General features: G+C 46.3%; 2 protein-coding genes across 5 annotated transcripts; one reads left to right on the plus strand and one right to left on the minus strand.

Moving 5' to 3' along the window:
* Window positions 1-2,351: 2,351 nt before the first annotated feature.
* Window positions 2,352-8,351, minus strand: gnb2 (guanine nucleotide binding protein (G protein), beta polypeptide 2). Of its 3 annotated transcripts, none has more exons than XR_003932227.1 (11): window positions 7,810-8,351; window positions 5,536-5,615; window positions 5,385-5,423; window positions 5,126-5,232; window positions 4,743-4,809; window positions 4,354-4,516; window positions 3,942-4,008; window positions 3,659-3,860; window positions 3,359-3,575; window positions 2,925-3,083; window positions 2,352-2,730 (listed from the first exon to the last, which is right to left on the minus strand). XR_003932227.1 is itself a non-coding variant. In XM_030100400.1 (11 exons), the coding sequence occupies exons 2-10, from the start codon at window positions 5,590-5,592 to the stop codon at window positions 2,977-2,979; spliced, it is 1,026 nt and encodes a 341-aa protein (XP_029956260.1). In that variant the 5' UTR covers window positions 5,593-5,615; window positions 7,810-8,351; the 3' UTR covers window positions 2,352-2,733; window positions 2,936-2,976. The 3 variants fall into 3 exon arrangements, 2 of the variants coding, with proteins under 2 accessions (XP_029956260.1, XP_029956259.1); XM_030100400.1 differs by having other exon boundaries at window positions 2,352-2,733; window positions 2,936-3,083; XM_030100399.1 differs by lacking the exon at window positions 2,352-2,730 and having other exon boundaries at window positions 2,835-3,083.
* Window positions 8,352-10,396: 2,045 nt separating this feature from the next.
* On the plus strand, window positions 10,397-20,608 carry slc12a9 (solute carrier family 12 member 9). Of its 2 annotated transcripts, XM_030100397.1 has the most exons (14): window positions 10,397-10,623; window positions 12,756-12,999; window positions 13,121-13,255; window positions 13,377-13,514; window positions 13,625-13,927; window positions 14,045-14,152; window positions 14,419-14,530; window positions 14,706-14,863; window positions 14,933-15,015; window positions 15,111-15,235; window positions 16,285-16,477; window positions 16,553-16,727; window positions 18,013-18,159; window positions 18,278-19,125. In XM_030100397.1, the coding sequence occupies exons 2-14, from the start codon at window positions 12,792-12,794 to the stop codon at window positions 19,123-19,125; spliced, it is 2,733 nt and encodes a 910-aa protein (XP_029956257.1). In that variant the 5' UTR covers window positions 10,397-10,623; window positions 12,756-12,791. The 2 variants fall into 2 exon arrangements, with proteins under 2 accessions (XP_029956257.1, XP_029956258.1); XM_030100398.1 differs by lacking the exon at window positions 10,397-10,623 and having other exon boundaries at window positions 12,792-12,999; window positions 18,278-20,608.
* The last annotated feature ends 5 nt before the right edge of the window (window positions 20,609-20,613 follow it).

The raw sequence follows: 20,613 nt of genomic DNA on the forward strand, positions 1-20,613 counted from the left end.
AAAAATTTGAGCCTCAATTAAATTCCACGTACTCTGTAATCACACTAATAAATCAAAGTGGAATTAAAATGTTAATGAAATTAAGAGACGTATTTGTAGTATATCCTTGTAATTAGATTGATTTTTCATATTTTAGCCCTCTGAGGAGTAAGGATGAAGTTTTTGTGGCCCTCAAAATGATCAAAAGTCATGATTGGTGTATTAAAAACTCAATCGGTATGACCAGAGATGGATTTGACTGCAATATGAACCTTCACCGCTAGATGGCTCCAAATCTCACTCACTGGACCTTTTCAAATTCTTTTTTTTTTAAACTTGATTCAGGAAACCTTTGCAAGTTACAATAGATAACCAGATTCAACCAAGCTGCCAGACAGTTGGACTAAAAACAATCTTGAAAGAATCACTTGCAGATAATTACCTTCTAGTTGGCAGAAATGTGTCTAATGACCGGAGGTTTGAATGAACAAGAGAGTCAGAGTGGTTGATTTTTTTCCCCTTAAAGCATCTTAAAATGTCAAAGTGCTTCTTCCGTTTTGTGCCAGTGGGCATAAAGAGAGCTGGACTCCCCAGCTCCTCCACCTTCAGGACGATTCGGCGGGCCTGATGAGGTGCAGGTCCTCGTCCTGACAGGGCGGGGCGTTTCTCCTTTCTAAGCAATACAAGCAGTTGAACAAATCAAACCCCCTGACGGCGGTCGTCCTCGGCGTGACTCGCAGGTAGAGACGCTTCAGTGGCCTTCGGCGGGTTGAACGTCAGCCGGTTCGTGCGGGACAGAAATCCTCTGTACTCAGAAGAAATGAGCGCGTCTTTCGATCCGTTTGACTCGATCACCTGCTTTGATGCCTTTATGAACGCTTACATACCGATGAATGGAGGCTTGGCTATTCTCTAATGGGGGGGGGGGAGGGCTCCTCTGTCTTAGCTTCTATTTCTAATCAATATCGTCTGAACGGATCAGCAGCTGTAGCGGGAAGTGAGGCACATGAAGCTTTGGGGACGTTTGGACGGAGCTACAATATCTGTTGCTCTTTTTCAATAACTTTTTTTTTTTTAATTTTCAAGACATCTCTGCAATGTTTTAGTGTGCGCGCGTGTCTGTGTTACTTGTGAGAGGTTAACTTCAGATTGTATTTCATAGACAGATAAAACTTTAAACTTTCAAAAAGATTGTGTTGAATGATTTCATGTCTTAATACAGATTGTTTGAAAAATAAAATAACTTGATCTCATGCCACTCTGGGTTGATTGTCTTTCTTTGAACGTGTGCATTGAAAAAGCAGCTACTGGATGAGCTGCAGCGCCCCCTGGTGGATGATGAAGGTGAAACACTGCAGTCTAGGGTACACAACATCCTCTGACATCTGGATTCCACATGAAGCAGGGCCTAAATCATGAATTTATCTTGAATGCCACTGAAAAGTTACTAAATGATCACTGATCTCACTGCTGCCACCTAATGCGCACATGTGGGATTACATAACATTTGACTTTACAAGACTGACCTAACTTTGCTTATTTTTTCCTTTGAAGGGAAAATGAATTCGTCCACATGGATGGGTTTATATATTTTCACTGCTTGAACTGACTAATTGGAAATGACTAAACCACATAACGGCTTGTAACACAAGAGGTTTATATTTCTGGTTAGAAAACTTAAAATGTCAGTGCAAACTCTGCTCCGCTCACAAATACCAAGCTTTCTGACCGTTTTTTTTTTTTTACCGACCACTGTGGACTTTGAGCCTGTCAACTTTTCATCCCCCCACTTGACTACTGGACCCTAAACGGGCAATGATTGACCACGAACCTTTAAACAAAGCAGCATAACTGAGGGAATCCACATTTGTGCTTAAATGTTCCTCAGTAGTTAAAAAACCGAACGGTTTCTCTCAGCAAATGGGTAAAAATGTCGACGTGAGGAACCACACTTCAAAAACACCACAATAGCTGGCAGGAGAGGCTATTATTTATTAATATTATATACAATTATACCACAGTATTGTCCAGTTAATACAGTGACAGAGTCAAAGTATGAATTCTGGCTCCTGCCTCTTAACAAGTGTCTTATAATGCTTCTTATCTTCCCGTCTTCTTAATCTCGGATCTTTTGGAGTTCATTTAACTGTATCAGGATTCTCTGTTAATAAGTGTATCTGAGGCACACAGGGAGAACATGAATAAAATAAGAGCCAAAGAGCAAAAAAAAAAAAAAAAAAAAAAAAAGCAAAATAAAGGCTTAGAACAAACGTACTGAATGTGGGGATACATCTCTATAAAAAACAGTGACTACATGACATAATGAACCACATGTCAGTGAGGGTGTAGGTTTGTTTTTTGTGTGTGTGTTGTTTTTTTTTTCTTCTTCTCAGTGTTAATGGACTCACATGATTCTTCCTTCACATTACCGTAGCAGAGATAAGTATGGTACTGGGACAAAAATAGAGAAAAAAAAAAAAGTCTGAAGTGCGTTTTGGACTTCATTGTAAACAAAGACAGAATTGTCCAATAATGTCCTCTCCTCGGCTTAACTTGAGGAGCAGTGTCTCTTAGGAAAAGCGGTGTGTGTGTGAATGAGCATGTCAGATGTGTTAAAAGGCTTCAGGTAACAGTGGTATTTATGTGTGGGGCTGTTTTTTTCTTCTTCTTTTTTTCTTTAAGCAGCTGGAGATTCAACTGTATTTGGTCACATTGTACAGTATGTGTGTGTGTGTGTGTGTGTGTGTGTGTGTAGCCTTGCTGCTGTGCACCTAAATGAGCAGTAGGTAGTGTGGGTGCATGTAGCGTGTGTGTGTGTGTGTGTAAAAACTCATACCTAAGTCATATATATTATGTACAGTGCGATGCTGCGTTGTGTGTGTTGACTCGTACATACAGTGTGAATACAGGGTGCAAACCGTGGGAGCGGCGTCTGTCTTCTGGATGTGTGTGTGTGTGTGTGTGTGTGTGTGTGTGTGTGTGTTTCATGTGCATGGCTCAGTTCCAGATCTTCAGGAAGCTGTCCCAGGACCCGGTGCACACCGCCATGCCGTCGTCCGTCACGCCCAGACAGCTCACACGATTGTCATGGCCGGCCAGGACTCCTACAGGAGCGAGAGGCAGAAACAAAAGACGGCTTGTTGGTGTGGAATGTTTCCGCCTGCAGCCAGCGCTGGAACTCGGCGAGAGCCAGACCGCAAGAGACTCTCTGCTGGGATTAGTGTGCTACACAAGTATACATGTTTTATTTATCTTTAGAGAGAAAAATAAAAGAATCTGTTTCCTTGCAGAACTTGTGATTGTCACCGATTCTGCATATTTTCAGCCATGTGGATCGTTTGGCGTTCTAAGACTCGGAGCGACGCGCGCGTTCCTCCACCTGCTCTGTCTCCCTTCATGGCGTCCCAGATGTTGCAGTTGAAGTCGTCGTAGCCGGCCAGCAGCAGGCGGCCCGAGCGCGAGAACGCCACCGACGTGATGCCGCAGATGATGTTGTCATGGCAATAGATGCTGAGCTCCTGGTCCGCGCGCAGGTCGAACAGCCTGCAGGTGGCGTCGTCGGAGCCCGTGGCGAAGGCGCTGCCGTTGGGAAAGAACTGAAAAGGAATCGCGGGGAAGGCGGATGAGTACCGAACAGTTTGGGTGGTTTTCTGTTGTCCGGGGCGAATAAGAAACTCACGCAGATGGCGTTGATGTCCGACTCGTGCCCCGTGAAGGTCTGCCGGCACATGCTGTCCCTGATGTCCCACAGTTTGACCGACGCGTCGCACGCCCCCGACACGAAGGTGCGCAGGTCGGGCGACAGGGACAGGCTCATGACGTCGCCGGAGTGGCCCGAGAACACGGTGGTCTGCTGACTCGTCTCGATGTCCCACAGTGCACTGGGGCGGAGGAGTGGAGGGAGAGTTATCCTGGAGACCATCAGCCGTGCGGACGGGCGTGTTTCGCTTTGCGTGACTCACCATGTGGTGTCTCCTGAACTGGTGATGATTTGATTGTCATCAATGAAACGGCAACATGACAGGTAACCTGAGCGAGAAGCGAAGACAGGTTCCCACTTAGAATTTCGATTAATTTAAAGCTAAATGAAGAAATCTGCTCACGGTATTGACAAACTAAAAGTATTAATTATGTAAGATCTGATAAGCGGCGGCAGCAGAGCCACTGCAGCGTCACAAATCCGAGTCTCACAGATGGGCGCTGATGTCTCGGCTCATTACGACTGTGTTACCCCGCGATTAATTAACCACGTAAATGAAATCCTCATTGTTTAGAGGTTTGGGAGCGGCGTGCTCTCCCAGGAGGCGGGCGGCCGGCGCGTCTGGAATGCCTCATCAGTCGGCAGCGCCAACGGAGAGCGCGACGTCGCCTCACCTGTGTGGCCAGGTAGCTCCCTGCTGACCCGGACGTTGCCCTCGCGCGTCTTCAAGCAGTAGATGGAGCAGATGTTGTCGAGGCCGCCGCAGGCCACGTAGTTCCCAGAGGGGGCGTACGCGCACGTCATGACCCAGGAGGAGCGCAGGGGGATGGCGTGTATCTGAGAAGGGGAAGGTTTTCGGAGTGAACAGCAGAGTCAATTAAAGGCAACGGAGCAGAAAAACAGGTCAGTGTGAGCACTAAAATCTGATGCCTGAGTAAATTTAATAAAAAAAAAAAAAATCACTGCAAATGTTATAAATGTTACTGTCAAACATCTGGGAGAGGACCAATGTCTACTTTCAGTCCCAGTTGTGACGGGATGTTTTTATTCTGGCTGAATTTACCTTGTTAGTGGTGTAGCTGTCCCAGATGATCAGCTTCCCATCTTGAGAGGCGCTCACCAAAAGTCTACTGACGTGTAAAAAAAAAAAACAAAGAAAATACCATCAAAGCACCCTGACCGAGAATAAACGCTCAGACGTAATATTTCTGAGCACTTCCACATTTTAACTGTTAGTGATTGATGCTGAAAGTCCTGCTGAGTGAATGACAACTGCTCCACATAATAAAAACACACAAGTATGCATTTTCAGAACATCTCTGGGGTGTTTCGTCCCTCCTTGCTCTCACTTCCAGGAGAAGATCTGAAGCATGTCTTAGTCAAAAAGGTCCTCCAGTGTGGACAGCGATGGCACGCTTTGAGAAAACACTCTTGTTATAGACCTACCTGGAGTCCGAGCCCCAGTGCATGGCGTAGATCTTGGCGAGGTGACCGCGGAGCGTACGTCTCGTTCGCATCTGAATACGACCCACGGGATCCAACCCCGCAGTTATCTGAGCAAATGTAACCAAAAAAAATGTAATTCTGATCCTGATTAAGTTACTTGAGAAACAATCTGGCAGCGATCAGATAGTGTGGACATCATTAGTGACGGTGGAACAGATTTACTGTCACATGTTTTATATTTTACCACTTGACCTCTCACCTGTGTCAGGGTTGAATCTCCACATGCTTTCCTGGCATCCTAATCAAATCAAATGAGGGACAGGAGAAAAAAAAAAAAACCCATGACACAACAAGTATGAATTATTTTTGGGTTCAAGTTTGCAACTGTACATTAATTGCTTTCCACTCACTCTGATCTGGTTCCTCAGCTGCTCGGCCTCCTGACGAAGCTGCTCCAGCTCGCTCATTTTGAACTGATCCGGGCCGTCACCTGTTGGTCGGAGCACAGTTTTAACTGTCCGATTTACACAGATCATCTGAAATGTAGTAAAATGCTTTGCGATGTACATTATGAAACCTTGCTGAGATCACTTGTTCATAATCCAGTAATCCAGGGTCAGCTTTCATCAAAAATGGATCAATTAGGCAAAATTATTTACTTAGAACACAGTTTGACCCTGATTTATCAGGATAAATAATAAATTATAAGCACCAATTTTAATCCGGAAGGTTTACTGAACGCACCGTGAGGAAAAGACCTTGTAATCTGGTCGTCGCTGTGCAACACGGCCGGTTTAACTGAGGATAATAATCTGTAATAACTAAGCTGCTATGGAGCAGCCGGTGGATATTGACTTAACGCCGCCTTTAAAGCTGCGGACACAGGTTGGTCAAACTTCACACTGATGCTCCTGGTCTTCATTTGCGTTCGTGAGGAGATTTAGACCTCTTCACGGCGAGCACGCATACAGTACGCATGGCAAAGGAAGCGCAATTAGCTACAGTAGGCCAGCGCTCCCTGGAGGGACCTGCGACCAGATGGATCACACGGCACTAATGGAAGCCAAAAGGGCTGCGGCGTGGGCCTTATTCTCCTGGCACAGCTGCTCATTTAGCCAATGAGGAGAAGAAAAGCTGAGGGTGGGAGGGGTGTGGATGGGTCCAGCCAGATGCTCTGGGTGCACGTGAGCGTCAAGCCGAAAGACAAGTGAGCGGCGTTCACGTTGAAATCATGTCAGCTTCTGCCGAAGAGAAAAGGGAGGCCCGTTTCACTCAGACTCCACCTGCAGCTTCTCTGTGGCCTGACAGCAAAGGAGAGGCTCCATCACTCCTGAGATAAAAAGAATAATTCACTCACACTCGGTCCAAATTGAAAGCAAAGACTATACAGCCCGACAAGAGGGAACCTCCCATCCCGTTCAAGGCAGAAAACACTTGCGTTACAGACGGATCCTGACAGATGAGAACCAAAACTGAGCCTGGCTTGACAAAAGTGTGATTAACCATCTGGCAAAGGAAATAAAGAGTAACGCAGGAAGCAAAACCATCCATCCAGTCGTCAGTTAACCGAACATTCAGGTGACTGTGGGAGGAATCCAAGCACATGGAGAACATGCACCTCCACACCTAAAATCTTGCCCTGTATTTGAAACCCATACGTTTCTCACTGTGAGAGCTAACCACTGCTCCACAGCGGATCACCAGCTCAGTGACTATCATCAGCTCTTGTGTTTGCAACTAAAGTAAGTTCGATTCACCAATCAACCTCAGGCACATGTTTCTGGACTGTAGGAGGAAGCTGTAACATGGCTCAGTGCTCTCAGAGGAAGAACATGCAAATTGAGCACAGAAAGGCGCAGCTCAGACTGAAATCCGGGTGTGAACCACTACAGAGATGGGAGAGAAAACATGACAGTTACAGCTCCTTCAATTCACACACCGAACATGTTGAGAATGCACAAACTGGAACACGCATGCGCGAATCTAAACACAATTTGAGATACGCACATACAAATGTGAGTATGCACAATTCCAAGAGAAAACATAAATCCAATTACGCACGCCCACAGCATGCTGCTACTATATAACACACACTCGCCAGCCAGTGAGTCCACGGTTTATAATACAGGGAGGGGGGGGGGGGGGCAGAGATTTGAGTGGGTGGCCCCACCCCTTCGGATGCACATCTGATGTGGACCTACACCGCGGCATGGCTCCATCTGCGCCCCGACCGGAGCGGAGCGCACAGCCCGCTGCGTGTGCGCCTGCAGGAGGAAACCTTCATGTCAGAGGATGTGCAGCGGCTGTGTGCATGTGTAGGCCTGAAATAACATCCGCAGCACAAAAAAAAAAAAAAAAAAAAAAAAAAAAAAACGCGTGGACGAGATAACTCGAGCGCACTACACAAGAGGTTTTCTTTTATTCCACCGGCTGCCGCATATTTATTTCTATTTTTTTAAGAAAAAAATCCAGCTCTGAATGATAAGAGGGGGCTGGCCCCGCTAATGCGAGCTACATCACATATTGATCAGCACAGTCATGAAGGCCTTGACCACATCTCGTCTCCCACACTGCGCTCCCGGAACGCGCCTCGCAGCCGCAGTGAATGTGGCGAAACCTGGAGAAAAGGCGGCACGGCATCAGCCCGGCCTGCCGCTGCTGCCGGGGAGAGAAAGGGTGGCTACCTGTTAATTCTCACGACGATCTGGATGGTTTTTTTCCCCCCTGACGTTCAAAAAAAAAAAAAAAGAAAAAAAAAGAAAAGAAAAAAAAAACTGAACTGAAAGCAAACGGTCCACAGAAATCCCGTGGAGGGTTTCACTAAATGTCCTTTTCGCGCATTCAAATGGAAGTTGGGAGGAAATCCACTCAAAGTTCTGTGTGTCACGACCAGGCTCAAATCCGTCAGTAAACAGGCAAAAGGTGGAGGAGGAGGAGGGCTACACACATTTCCATTTCTCTGCTGTACTGGAGCCTCCTGGAAAAGGATGAAATCAGCCCGCTGCTGCGCTCTCGCTGTCCTCTACCTCTCCCAAAACGCGTCTCCTCGCTTTTTCACGCCCGGCAAGTTAACAGAACCATCTTTGTCCGGCAGACACGGCTCGGCCCCAGCAGCTCCGTCCCCGGCCCGCATCAAGGATCGTCCATTAAACACCGTTCAGCCCGTTTTACTCCGAGTCTTCGTGACGTGATCCTCGTTTCCTTCCTCTCGGTGGTTTCCTCCTCCTCCTCCTCCTCCTCCTCCTCCTCCTCCTCCTCCTCCGACACTTCATCAGGACGGCCGCCTCCGAGCGGCCGACAAATCACTCAGTAAAATCTGCAAAGTGCACCATGCAGAAGGAGAGTGGCATGATGGAAATACAGCTTTCATGGAGGATTCCCCTCTGGTGTAACAACAGCAGGCCCTCTTGAGCAGTTTCACACTGTTCCTGTTCTGTTTTTGGTTTTTTTTTTTCTTTATTCAGAGAGAGTGTGTGTGCAGGGGATCACGCGCTGTGCGCTCGCAGGAGGATCCTCAAATCCGAGTATGAACCATGCTTCACCGCACCCATCTCTTAAATACCAGTAAATCTAGGTTTCGCAGAATCTCTCTCTTTAGGAAATTTAGCCACATTCACGGACCAACAACGAACACCTACAAAGAGCACTAAATTCCACTCACTCTATATATCACCACTCAGTGAGCATCCAGGGAGTGAGAATCAAGAAGCAAAAAGGTGAAATATGATATCCCACTGTCAGTAAAAAGTGAAAGTGTTAAAGTGTTTGCTGCGACCTCACAGCAAAATACAGCTGGGTTATTTCTGTGAGACGTTTGCATGTTCTCCTTCTGCATGCCTCAAATCACTAGTCTCCAATGCAGAACATCTTTGTCAGATTAACTGGAGACACTGAATGGTATAAATGTATGTTGCTGGAAGGATTCTGGGTTGGATTATACGAGGGGCTGCCCTGTCCTTGACCCGGTGTCAGCTGGGATTAATTCAAGATAAGATTTAACCTAACCTTGATAAAACAGCTAAGTCTACCCCCTTCGTTTTGTCATTGAGGGCCACAGGCAGTCATTTCAATTTATGATTTTAAACTTGAGTTTTTATGATTTCTATAACATTTCTACAGGATTTTGAACCTAAGTCCAGTAAACTAACAGTTTTAAGATTTCAACAAAGCAGTCATTTGGGAGGATTATTTTTAGTGTGTGGATGATTAGCTGCGGTGAATATCCCTGGTTCAAGTCTGGATGTCGGTGCACCTCTGTATGGAGGTTGCATGTACATTCGTGCATGTATGCGTGTGTATGTCTGTGCATGTGTGTGGGCTCTTAGGGCACAGAAAGAAGCAACCCGGGGAGGCTGACCATCTCAATGAGAATACGATGGAATCCATTTATCTACAGGCCACTCTGTGTCACTTTGTGCCAGTGGTTCTGAAGAATTATAGTAAAGTATCTCTAAAAAGTATAAAAAGTCTACTTTTCCTGACATCATTTCCACCTTCAGAAATGGCATGAACATAACTGTAAAATGCTTGTGGATCTGGACCTTTATTCTGGTTGACACTTTTGAACTTCAAAAGTGACAAGAAGAGGAACTCATTTCACCACTGTGATCTTTGAAGGTCCTCAAACAGGGAAGACATGGGAATGACGATGGCTCAAGAAGAGGTCCACAAGCATCTGTGATGTTTGCCTCTGGTAGCCTGTCCAGAGCACCCTGCCCTCACACACTGTCAGCCTGTGATGCTGACTTTGATATACACCCATAAACATCTTCCCATTTACATATCAATCCTGGTATTATTGTAATCTCTGTTTCCCTGGAAGAGAGTGAATGTAAACTGCAAATGGTGAGCCCTGCTGCACTGTAGTTAACATATTTTAATATTTTTCTTCTCTTCAGTTTGAAGCCCTGCACCTTTCAGACTGAAAGCTCTGCCATGCTGATCCTGTCAGTGTTTATTGAAGTTATCTTTGTCCCACAGCGACCCCTGCAGGACGGAAACTGAAATCCACCTCACGACTACAGTCAGTTGAAGTTTACATCTGGATGTGCACACAGCTCGTGCACGCGCTGGTTCTTGTGATGCATGCATGGCTTAATCTGCAACACTTGTGTACTTAGGTGGAGTTTACCCGTAAACGCACCCACGCGTCACGTTTAACTGGTTTGCACGTTGGGGGCGTGGCTACTTTTTTGACAAGCGGTACCTTTGCTCATTGCTCATATATTTGCGGCGTTTCGGCCCTCCTCCTCGCCGGTCACATGGGCCGCCCGCCCGCCTCTGCTCTCCCGTGACACTTTTGAACAAATAACAGTAACCGGGGGAGCGAGGCGTGCCATGGCTGAGGTGTTGTTGTCCGGCAGGACGTCTCCCACGGCAGCATCCACGTCTCGGGGCAGTCCAGCCCAGCTGTCCGCCGCCCCCGCGCCGGCCCGCTGCAGCGGGACTCTTTAAAGCGAGCCCCGGCTGGTAGCAGGAAGTGGAGGAACCGAGGAGAGGTAAGCTCAGCTCGGCTCGGCTCAGCTCAGATGCGGCGGTGCTCGGCGCTCCAAACCCCGGGGGAGAGCAGGCGTGAGAGGGCGGGCGCGTCCCGGCGCCAACATCCTGGATGTTGCACTTGGGAGTGTTTTTACGGCTCGGTCCGGGGTGGAGAAACACGCCTAAACGCACCTCGTTCACACCGAGACATGTTTTATTTACACGCGCTGTCAGACTTCAAACACGCCGAAGTTTTGGTGACGCAGCCGCGTCACCCTCACGCGACGTATATGTGACGGAAGCGGTGATTTATTTTAAAGTCCGTGTTTGCAAAGGGAGGTCTGCGGACCCAAAGAGGGACTTCGGAAGAGCATCCCAGCGAGTGTCAGCGTGAAGAACAATACAGGAACTGAGCCTCTGCTGAACTGATACAGATCAGTGTGTTCTGAACTTCCCTGTTAAAAGTCATGAGAAAGTCCACTGACTGGAGGGTTTGATGATTTATCCGACATCTACTAAATACTTGAACAATTAACAATTATTCAGTGAGATCATGCCTTCAGATTCATGACTAATCAATTAAGAGGGACCGAGCTGCAAACACAGTGAAAATCTTAAGTTGGGGACACAATGTGAAATCCTGTGAGTGGACATGAAACTGATAAATATTGATCATGTGTACTATACAGTGCTTAGGTCTTAAGCTGGTGTGTGGGAATAGTTTTATTCGTAAATTGTAAAGAGAAAGCGGGGGGAAAACCAGTATTTGTTGTCAGGATGGATACTTTTTAAATTCTATTCCTACAATCAAATTCTTATTTGCTTATACAATTTGTCAAGGTCATGTGTGTTTTACTCTCAAGTGTAAAATCCCATATCATCATCCCTCTTCTAAGTGATCCATATAATGGTCAGATCTATTTCCTCCTTGTCATTTTTGTCAATAAAAACTTGCATTTCTTCTTTACAGTGAATGTTGCTCTTAATAGACACTGTGTGTCTGTTTGGAGTTGTTTTCCCCTGCTGCTATGACAGGATGGACAACAGTCCAGAATTTAAAGAGCTCTCATTAAATGTTTTTAAAAGACACATTTAATGTTATTTGCTCAAACAAATTTGTCAAGGGTTCATAAATCTCTGTGTCATTTGTTGGCTAATCTGCTGATTGGTTTCCAGTTTTTAATTTTAATAATGCAACTTTTAAAACAACAGTGTCACATCTGAGCACAGCGTCCTATGGTTTCTATTTTTGCATCAGAAATGAAAGCTGATGTCAAGATGCTTGATGACTGATTGCTTGAGGTCTGACAGTCGGATGAGTGGCAAAATCTACATAGAAAATAATCAGTGAGTGGCTGTAACCTGAAAACAACTCGGAGGTTGTGCTCCATGTTTAAACTTGTTCTGTTAAGTAAAACCTTTCGTCGTGCGACTATTGTAGCTGACCAAACAGGTCATGTAGAAAGTTTCATTTGTGCCTGTGATGAAAACTGTTCTTGAAGAAAAAACAATCTATAAAGGCAATCACTCAACAATGGAGGCCGCTGGAGAGGCATGCTGCTCAGCTGAGACGTTTGCTCTCTAGTTTGAGTTCCGTGCAAAAACAGACAAGCAACTGTGAATCAGCTGACTGCAAATACCAACCTGGGGTGTGATCATGACCTTTAATTAAAAAAAGAAGCGGGTCAAACACAGACAGAAGCTGGAAATCGTGTCTGTCAATCACTGTCTGGTGTAATATCTCAATTTTTTTTTTTTTAATGAATTGTCTTATGTAATGTAATGTAATGGCTTTAGAGCCAGATAATTTCAGTGGCTAAAAAGTCGTACAACTGTTTCAAGTAAATAAATTATGAGACTTCAAGTCCTCATAAGAGAGTGCAGAACATGTGCCGCTGTGCACGTGATGTCCCTGTTTTCAGGAAGCACTAGAATTGGTGATAGCAATATCACTGTGGTTTTAGAAACTGGGGTTTCGCCACGTATGCGCACTTTTTTAGACGTTACTTTTAAATTGACGTCTTGGTTGCCACTTTTGCTGCGCTGCCCAGTTCATCCCACCCACTCACTGCTGAACTGATGAAACTTAATCCATATCGTTCATTTCACTGGTCATAATGTTATGGCTGATGCGTACGTCTCTCTTTCACAGTGCTAACAAAAGAATCCGAGGCTCCCCTCAGCAGCCATGTCGAACGAACGCACCCCTCTGATCACCTCGGGGGTGTGCGGTCTGACTGTGACCGCCGTGGCGTGCGGCGCGGCAGCAGACCACACCCCGGAGCCCCCCCCCGACTCGGCAAGCCCAGCCCCGCCCCGGAAGCTGAACACCTTCTTCGGAGTGATGGTGCCGACCGTCCTCTCCATGTTCAGCATCGTGCTGTTTCTGAGAACAGGTCTGTGTGCGAGAGCTGCTGCTCCGGAGTGTGAACTCTCTCTCTCTCTCTCTCTCTTTCTCTGACATAAACTGAGTCATTGTGCTGTGGTGACTAACAGCCATGTGATGTCTCTTTGCAGGGTTCGTGGTTGGTCATGCAGGGCTCGTGCAGGGTCTCTTGATGGTGATCGTAGCGTACACCATCATATCTCTGACAATACTGTCCATCTGTGCCATTTCCACCAACGGGGCCATACAGGGCGGAGGCGCCTACTGTATCCTTGCAGACTGAACCAGTAGTTTTGAAAATGTGTGATCTGTGTGAAGGCTGAGTAATCCCTCCAGAAGTTTCAAGTGGGTTCATTCAAACATCAGCCCCTAACCAGGTTTAACCAGACATGATAAGTCGATCTTTGGGTCCCGAGTTTGGAGGAAGCATTGGTTTGATGTTCTTCCTGGCCAAAGTGTGTGCGTGTGGAGAGTACGTTCTCGGTCTGGTGGAGGCCATACTTGATGTTTTTGGGTCAGATCCTGGTAGGTTTAGCTCTTCTTTTTTTTTTTTTTAATTCTCTTGCTTTCTCGTGATCTGTTGAGCCACCTCGTGATCACATGTCTCATCCATGACTCTTTTCCCTCTGTTTTAGAGTCTTCTGTGTCTGAGGGCGTGCACGTGCTTCCTCAGGGTTACTGGTACACGGTGCTGTACTCCTCGGTGATCCTTCTGCTGTGTCTGCTCGTGTGTTTGGTGGGCTCGCACATCTACTCCCGCACCGCCTTCGCCATCCTGCTGGTGGTCACCGTGTCCCTGCTGTCCGTCGTCATCAGCACGGTGGCCGTCAAGCCTCTGGACTTCGTCATCACCCACCAGGGGCCTGGCAACCAGACGCTGCGCTACAACGCCAGCTACACGGGTTTCAATGCAACCACACTGAGGAACAATTTGGGCTGTGAGTGTCGAGAAAATGCAGAATGGATACCAGGAAGGACGTACATTTCTATTTACAACCAAAGCTACTCAACTCTTGTATATGTCAAAGTGCTCACTGTTCTTTTTTTCTCTCCAGCTGGTTACTCTCTGGACTACAGCACCAACTCGGTCATGTCCTTTGCCACGGTGTTTGCCGTCATGTTCACCAGCTGCACTGGGATCATGGCCGGAGCCAACATGTCAGGTTAGAGCTCTCACGTTTCACCTCTCGAGGCACTGCAGATGCCGTGGCAGAGCTATCTTTATATTAATAATTTTGTAGTATTGCTTACTATTTCCTCTTTCTGTACTACTTAAAGGGGAAGTTTCAAAGTTTTTTTTTTCTTTTTTACTTTTCAGTTCCTTGTGTTGAGAGTTCATTCAAAATGTTAAAAAGGTTTTGTGCATTTTTTCTTTTACACCACCACACCTCTTGATATTTGTTTTTTTTTTTTTTTCTCCTCTCTCAAGGGGAGCTGCAGACTCCCAGTATTTCCATTCCTAAAGGCACCATCGTAGCCGTCTTTTACACCTTCACCGTCTACGTCCTTCTTTTCATCTTGGTCAGCGCCACCTGTGAACGGTCAGCACAGAAACGTATTCTTGATATGAACATCTGTTTTAAATTTTGGGTGAAATAACACTCATCAGTAAAGCTGTTAATCCTGACATGTAGCATCAAAGATTAAAATATTTTAGATCCGGTGTTTCTTTCACTGTTCGCAGATATTATTGATAGCGCTTTGTGTTTCTTGCAGGACTCTGCTGATTCAGGATTATGGCTTCTTCCAGCGGATCAACATCTGGCCGCCGTTCGTCACCATTGGGATCTGCTGTGCCTCGCTGTCCGCTGCCATGTGCGCCATGATCGGCGCTTCCCGCATCCTCCACGCCCTGGCAGTGGATCACCTCTTTGGTAGGGCTCAGTTGTTTTCACCGGGCCTTCTCTGGACGCAGGATAACAGACGTCTTGTTTTCCCCGCAGGTTTGCCGCTTGCGCCCGCCGCCGTCACGTCCAAGTCGGGGAATCCGTGGGTGTCGGTGTTGTACACCTGGGGTCTGGCGCAGGTGAGCCCCTGCAGCAGGTTGCAGTGATGCGTCCGTTTGGTCTGCAGCTGGTCTCCTGACCTGTGCTCTGCGGTGTGTTCGTGTGTGCGTTTCAGTGTGTGGTGTTTGCCGGGCAGCTGAACTCCGTAGCGAGTCTGGTGACCGTTTTCTACCTGCTTGCCTACGCCGCCGTGGACCTGGCCTGTTTGGCCCTGGAGTGGGCGTCGGCGCCAAATTTCAGGTGATAAAAGAAGAACGACGATGATGGAAATAAAATCAGCCATCGGTGTAGATTTTCTGAGCTCTGTCAGCAGTAATGAAAGGTTTTTCAAAGGAAATGGAGTGAAAGTGAGATGAAAAATAGTTATTTTAAACTGGATGTGAGCAGAATGACTGATAATATTTGGTTTTCAAATATGACACTGGGCTGCTTCCTTACATTTTATATTTTTTAAGTTAAGATACTGTTTAAACTCGTTTGGACAAAAGGAGTTCAGTTTTTTTTCCAAATGTCATTACTTTAGTTCTTCAGTGATAAAATACAATTGGCTGCCCAGTCAGTCTTGAAACAAATGTTACTGCAGGGTCGGTAATTTCAGGGTTTAATTTATGACCCTTAACATTCCCGGATGTCTTTATTCCTCTGTTGTTGACTTTCAGTGGCAAAGTGAAAGGATGTGACCAGGAAGCAGGGAAAACTCAAGATAAAATAAAGGAAACACTGCTCAGGGTCTCTCAGTTCATGAACTATGTGATAGTAGTGTAGTTTATTGGTTTGTCAGTATTTTTATTCTGATATTTTCCAACTCTTTTGACTCAATTTGCCAATACTGATATTTATATCTGGATTTGATTTCATTGAGGGGTAAAGACACTTAAGTTCGAATGGTCCACTGAAAACTGCACAAGTAAAATTCTTCTAATTGCACAATGTCACAAGGCAAATCAACCTCAGATTTGTTTAAAATAACCGTGTTGTTTATTTTTTGTCAAACAACTGCAGGATTCATCATATCCAAAGAAGCTTTATTCGCTTCTTGTCAATTATCAGTCAAGTCAGCCAGTGGTTTGGGTCTGGTGTGGCAAATTTGCCAGAAAGCATCGAGTATATTAAAGTGTGTCATGCAGTTAAGATATTTATTTTAAGCTCATTACATTATTTAATTTAATTGCAGATCACTGGTCCATATTGTTCTGTATTTTCTGGGTAACAGTGTTACTCGTGGCCGTTCTCGGGTTTTTCTCGTCTCCAGCAGCCTCACTGCTTTGTCTCTCTGTGCTTTTCCCCAGGCCGACCTTCCAGCTCTTCTCCTGGCACACCTGCCTGCTGGGGATCCTCAGCTGCCTGGTCATGATGTTCGTCATTAACCCCGTGTACTCCTCGGGCAGCATCGTCCTCCTGCTGCTGCTGCTGCTCTTCCTCCACTACCGATCGCCCACCAGCAGCTGGGGCTACATCAGCCAGGCGCTCATTTTCCACCAGGTATCGAGACGCAGTCCACAGACAAGCCCAGCGAACGTAACGTCCGTCAGCAGTGCCGTTTTCTTCTGTCCGCAGGTGCGCAAGTACCTGCTGATGCTGGACGTGAGGAAAGACCACGTCAAGTTCTGGCGGCCGCAGGTGCTGCTGATGGTGGCCAACCCGCGCTCGTCCTGCCAGCTCATCCTGTTTGTGAACCAGCTGAAGAAGGGCGGACTGTATGTGCTGGGTCACGTGCAGCTAGGAGATCTGGGTAATTCTCACAGGGTGGTCTGCTGTGGCCATCTGCAGCTAATGGGATTAATCTTATCTTTAGATCATTTTCCATCGAGGCCTGAAACTAGACTCTCTTCAAAATGACCCCGTTAAGGTCCCACCTCCATCTACTGCGGGCAATATGAAGTTATGAAACATAGCAAAGACTCAAATTAAAAAGGGTCAACACCTCCTCCCAGAGCATTAAGTTCAAATATGTAATCATCTGACTGCAACTGTTTGGCTGGATTGTAGCTGTTATGAATCTACATGTCGACATGATGATCTTTCAGTCGTGGACCAAACAGTAATCATTATTATTGCATCCCAGCTCTGACGGTTCAGTTTCCAGGCCGCTCCTTCAGTACCACCATGTGAAGTTTGGCCCTGGTGGCTTTCACTTTCCATCTGCTGCTGCCTGTGCATTATTGATAGGAGACTTTGTTTTTATCCTCAGACACAGAGAAGGTTATCCAGTCATCTGTAAGTAATATCAGACACATCTAGCCTGGTTTAGAGAGCATATTCTCTCCCAACTGTAAGGCTATACTTTAGGCTGGTTGGTGTGATGAACCGTAATGATCCTTAAAGATACACAAACATGATCTGGTGCTCTTTCAACGCTGAGGCAGTCTCCCTCTTGTGGTCAGTTCGATGTATTGCAGTTGAGGTGACAACATGCGTTTACTGTAGCAGCAGAACTGTGACTGGGAAAGCTTTGACTCACCTCTACTGGAATAATTTCAGCTCATGTTGCATGCCGTTTTACCCTTATAGCTAATTACACTTAAGAAGGAGAAGTTTGGACTACTTTTACATGAGCTGACAGATGTTGTGGCTATTTTCTGCCACACAGATGTTCAACGTTCTCACAAACACAAAGTACAATTCTTTAAATGATTGACCCTGCTGCTCAACAGCTCCACTCAAAAAGCTTTTTTTTTTTTTTAATTTTTTCCTCCCTCACTAAAATTATTCCCACCATCTGCCATGTGTTCCTCCTATTTCAGAGATGACTTGAAACTATTAAATTTTTCATCCAGTTTTATTCAGAGCCACCTCATTCCTCCGTACATTTAAATCAAGCACAGAGGAGAAAAAAAAACAATTCAACCCAAGTGGACATAAATTAAATGAGGATAAATATATTAATCGTACCTTTTATCTGAATGACAATACTCTTTTTCTGCCATGTGGTTCACCTGAAGTGCTCCAGTTTCCCAGCGTTGCTGCAGTGGACTGCGCCGTCCTGTGGTATCAGTATTTGTGTCCCTGTGCTGCAGACTCCCTGCCGTCGGACCCGGTCCAGCAGCAGTATAACTTCTGGCTGAGCCTGGTGGATAAGCTGGGGGTGAAGGCCTTCGTGGACCTGACGCTGTCTCCCTCAGTCAGGCAGGGAACACAGCATCTGCTGCGGATCACGGGCCTCGGTGAGCGCTTCGCTTTCTCACATTTTGCATTAATTCGATATATATATTGTTATTATATTCTTATATATGCACATGATGGAGCTTGTCTTTTTTTTTTTTTTTTGTCTCTCACCACCAGGTGGCATGAAGCCCAACACACTGATCTTAGGATTTTATGACAGCTGCACTCCTGAGGACTTCTTCCTGCAGGACACGGCGTTCTGTGACTCATCGTTAAAAAAAGCCAGCGAGGATGAATATAACTTTGGGGTGGATCTGCCCTCTTTGCAGGCCCACTTCCCCCCCGTCCGACACGTGGAGAGTCCCCGCTGGCTCACGCCGGAGGAGTACGTGGGGATCATCTCTGACGCCATTAAAATGAACAAGAACGTGTGCCTGGGAAGATACTTCTTCCAGCTGCAGGGGGAAGACAAAGTCAGCGCGGTGGACGGGTCGGAGCGGACGATCGACGTGTGGCCTCTCAACCTGCTGCAGCCGGGCAGCCGCGACTACGAGGACGTGTGCAGCCTCTTCCTGCTGCAGATGGCCTGCGTGCTCAACATGTCCAGCAAGTGGCGCCACGCCAAGATGAGAATCTTCCTCAACGTGGAGACGGAGTCCAGCGACCAGGGCTGGGTGGTGAACGAGGAGACGTTCCGAGAGCTGCTGAAGAAGCTGCGGATCCGGGCCTCCATCAAGATCGTGCCGTGGGACTCGGTGGTGGAGCACCACGACGCGACCCGGCCGGCGGAGGGGGACGCCGCCGGGGCGGCGCCGGCTCTGTCCGAGGACTTCCTGTCCGCGGTGAACTGCATGCTGACGGAGAACAGCTCCCAGGCGGCCGTCCGCTTCCTGTATCTGCCCCGGCCTCCGGCCCTCCACAGCCAGGCGCAGCAGTACCTGGCCCAGCTGGAGGCCGTGACCAGCGGCTTGGGGCCGACGCTCCTGATTCACGGCGTCACCCCGGTCACATGCACCGACCTCTGAGCGTATGCCGTCAGCCGCTCCCTCCACCTTGTGTCATCTGATGCTACGCAAGCACCACAATTATCTTTTGTGTTTATGTAGAATCAAATGAATGCTGAGGTACAGTATTTTTTTGATTTCTCTTGCTGCAGTTTTTTTTTGTTTGTTTTTTGCTCTTTTACTGACACCGTTCTGTGCCACTTTGAGTTTTGTGCAGTTGAACAGGATACTTGAACTTACTTGGTGTTTAAGCTAAGAAGTGCTTCAACAGATTAGAGTCGGACTTTACGCCAGCGTTACCTCTTTTTGTGCTGCATCTTTTGGTTAACCTTTCACCTCAGTGGAAATGGGTCAAGCAACTGCACAGCTTAGGGCATTGAGCACAAAGATGTAAAAACGTCTACCTGTGGTTTCGGGGTTTGGGGTGATGTGCACCAAAGAAAAGTGAATTTTCTCCTTCGTGTTCTAGTGTCATAATTGTTCTTTTTCATGTGTTGGTATGCTTCACTGCTTGCTCTTCTTTTTTTTTTTTCTTCTCTCACATTTGTGCTGGTTGCTGGACCAAGACAAGAGACTTTATGTTTATGACCTGATTTGAGTACAAATATTTCATTGTTGTGCACTTACACAAACATTTGTTTGTTTTTTTTGCTGTTAACTGCGTCTTTCAGTTCTACATAAAGGGAGCTGTTTTGCAGATTTGAGCTCAGTGATGAGCATCCTGCACTGCAGTAGCTTGTGTTAATTAAAAGAGAACTACACTGAGGTTTTTTTTTTTATGTTTGTTATGTAACACAGACTGTGTAGATGCACCAGACAAGTTAATGTAGCAAACCCAGAGGTACCAGATATATTACTGTGAGCATGCAGAATCTGTTTCAGAGAATGTCGGAACTAACACAGGAACACCAGTCTCATTTTGGATTGTGTTTTCGATTATGCACCTCCTGCGTACCGCAACCCCAATCTAGATCCAGAAAATATACAGTTATGGATGAACTGATGTATGACGACAATATCACTGCGCTGTTCTGTTTTCTTTGTCGTTTTTGAATAATGTTGTTGAAAACACATGAAGGCCTATAAGGCAACACTTGGATCCCTTTCAGACCAGTTGAAAGGTGCGGGGTTTGACATGATCCCCACTATTTACAAGCTTTGTTCAGGTAATCGGGATGTATTTGATTGATTTTGGGTCCTGAAAATAATGGCTAAATGGATTTTATGGAGCATTACAGGATGCAAATGTCACTGCAGGTCACGTTCGCACTCCACAGCTGCTTGTTAGAGGGTTCAATATACTGAATGCCACATGTCCTGTTATTATCTCTAAAGCTGTTACACTCTTACAATCCTGTATTAAAAAAAAAGGACATCACATTAATAAAACGATTGTGCTGATTCATCTGTCAACTGTTGATAACAAACACCAAAAAGAGAAATTAATGTCAACTGTCGAGGTCACTTTTGTTAATCTGAACTGGAATAAAAACCAATATATGACGATTC

This window comes from Salarias fasciatus, chromosome 10 (assembly GCF_902148845.1).
Source record: "Salarias fasciatus chromosome 10, fSalaFa1.1, whole genome shotgun sequence".
In the NCBI taxonomy this organism is placed as follows: Eukaryota; Metazoa; Chordata; class Actinopteri; order Blenniiformes; family Blenniidae; genus Salarias; species Salarias fasciatus.

Coding starts and splice junctions, on each gene's coding strand:
- slc12a9 (XM_030100397.1), top strand. CDS start 12,792: ATGTCGAACGAACGCACCCCTCTGATCACCTCGGGGGTGTGCGGTCTG. Junction 13,000..13,120: donor CGTGCTGTTTCTGAGAACAG/GTCTGTGTGCGA, acceptor GTCTCTTTGCAG/GGTTCGTGGTTGGTCATGCA. Junction 15,016..15,110: donor ACACCTGGGGTCTGGCGCAG/GTGAGCCCCTGC, acceptor TGTGCGTTTCAG/TGTGTGGTGTTTGCCGGGCA.
- gnb2 (XM_030100400.1), bottom strand. CDS start 5,592: ATGAGCGAGCTGGAGCAGCTTCGTCAGGAGGCCGAGCAGCTGAGGAAC. Junction 4,009..4,353: donor GGAGCTACCTGGCCACACAG/GTGAGGCGACGT, acceptor CTTCTCGCTCAG/GTTACCTGTCATGTTGCCGT. Junction 3,576..3,658: donor CGGACATCAACGCCATCTGC/GTGAGTTTCTTA, acceptor ATTCCTTTTCAG/TTCTTTCCCAACGGCAGCGC.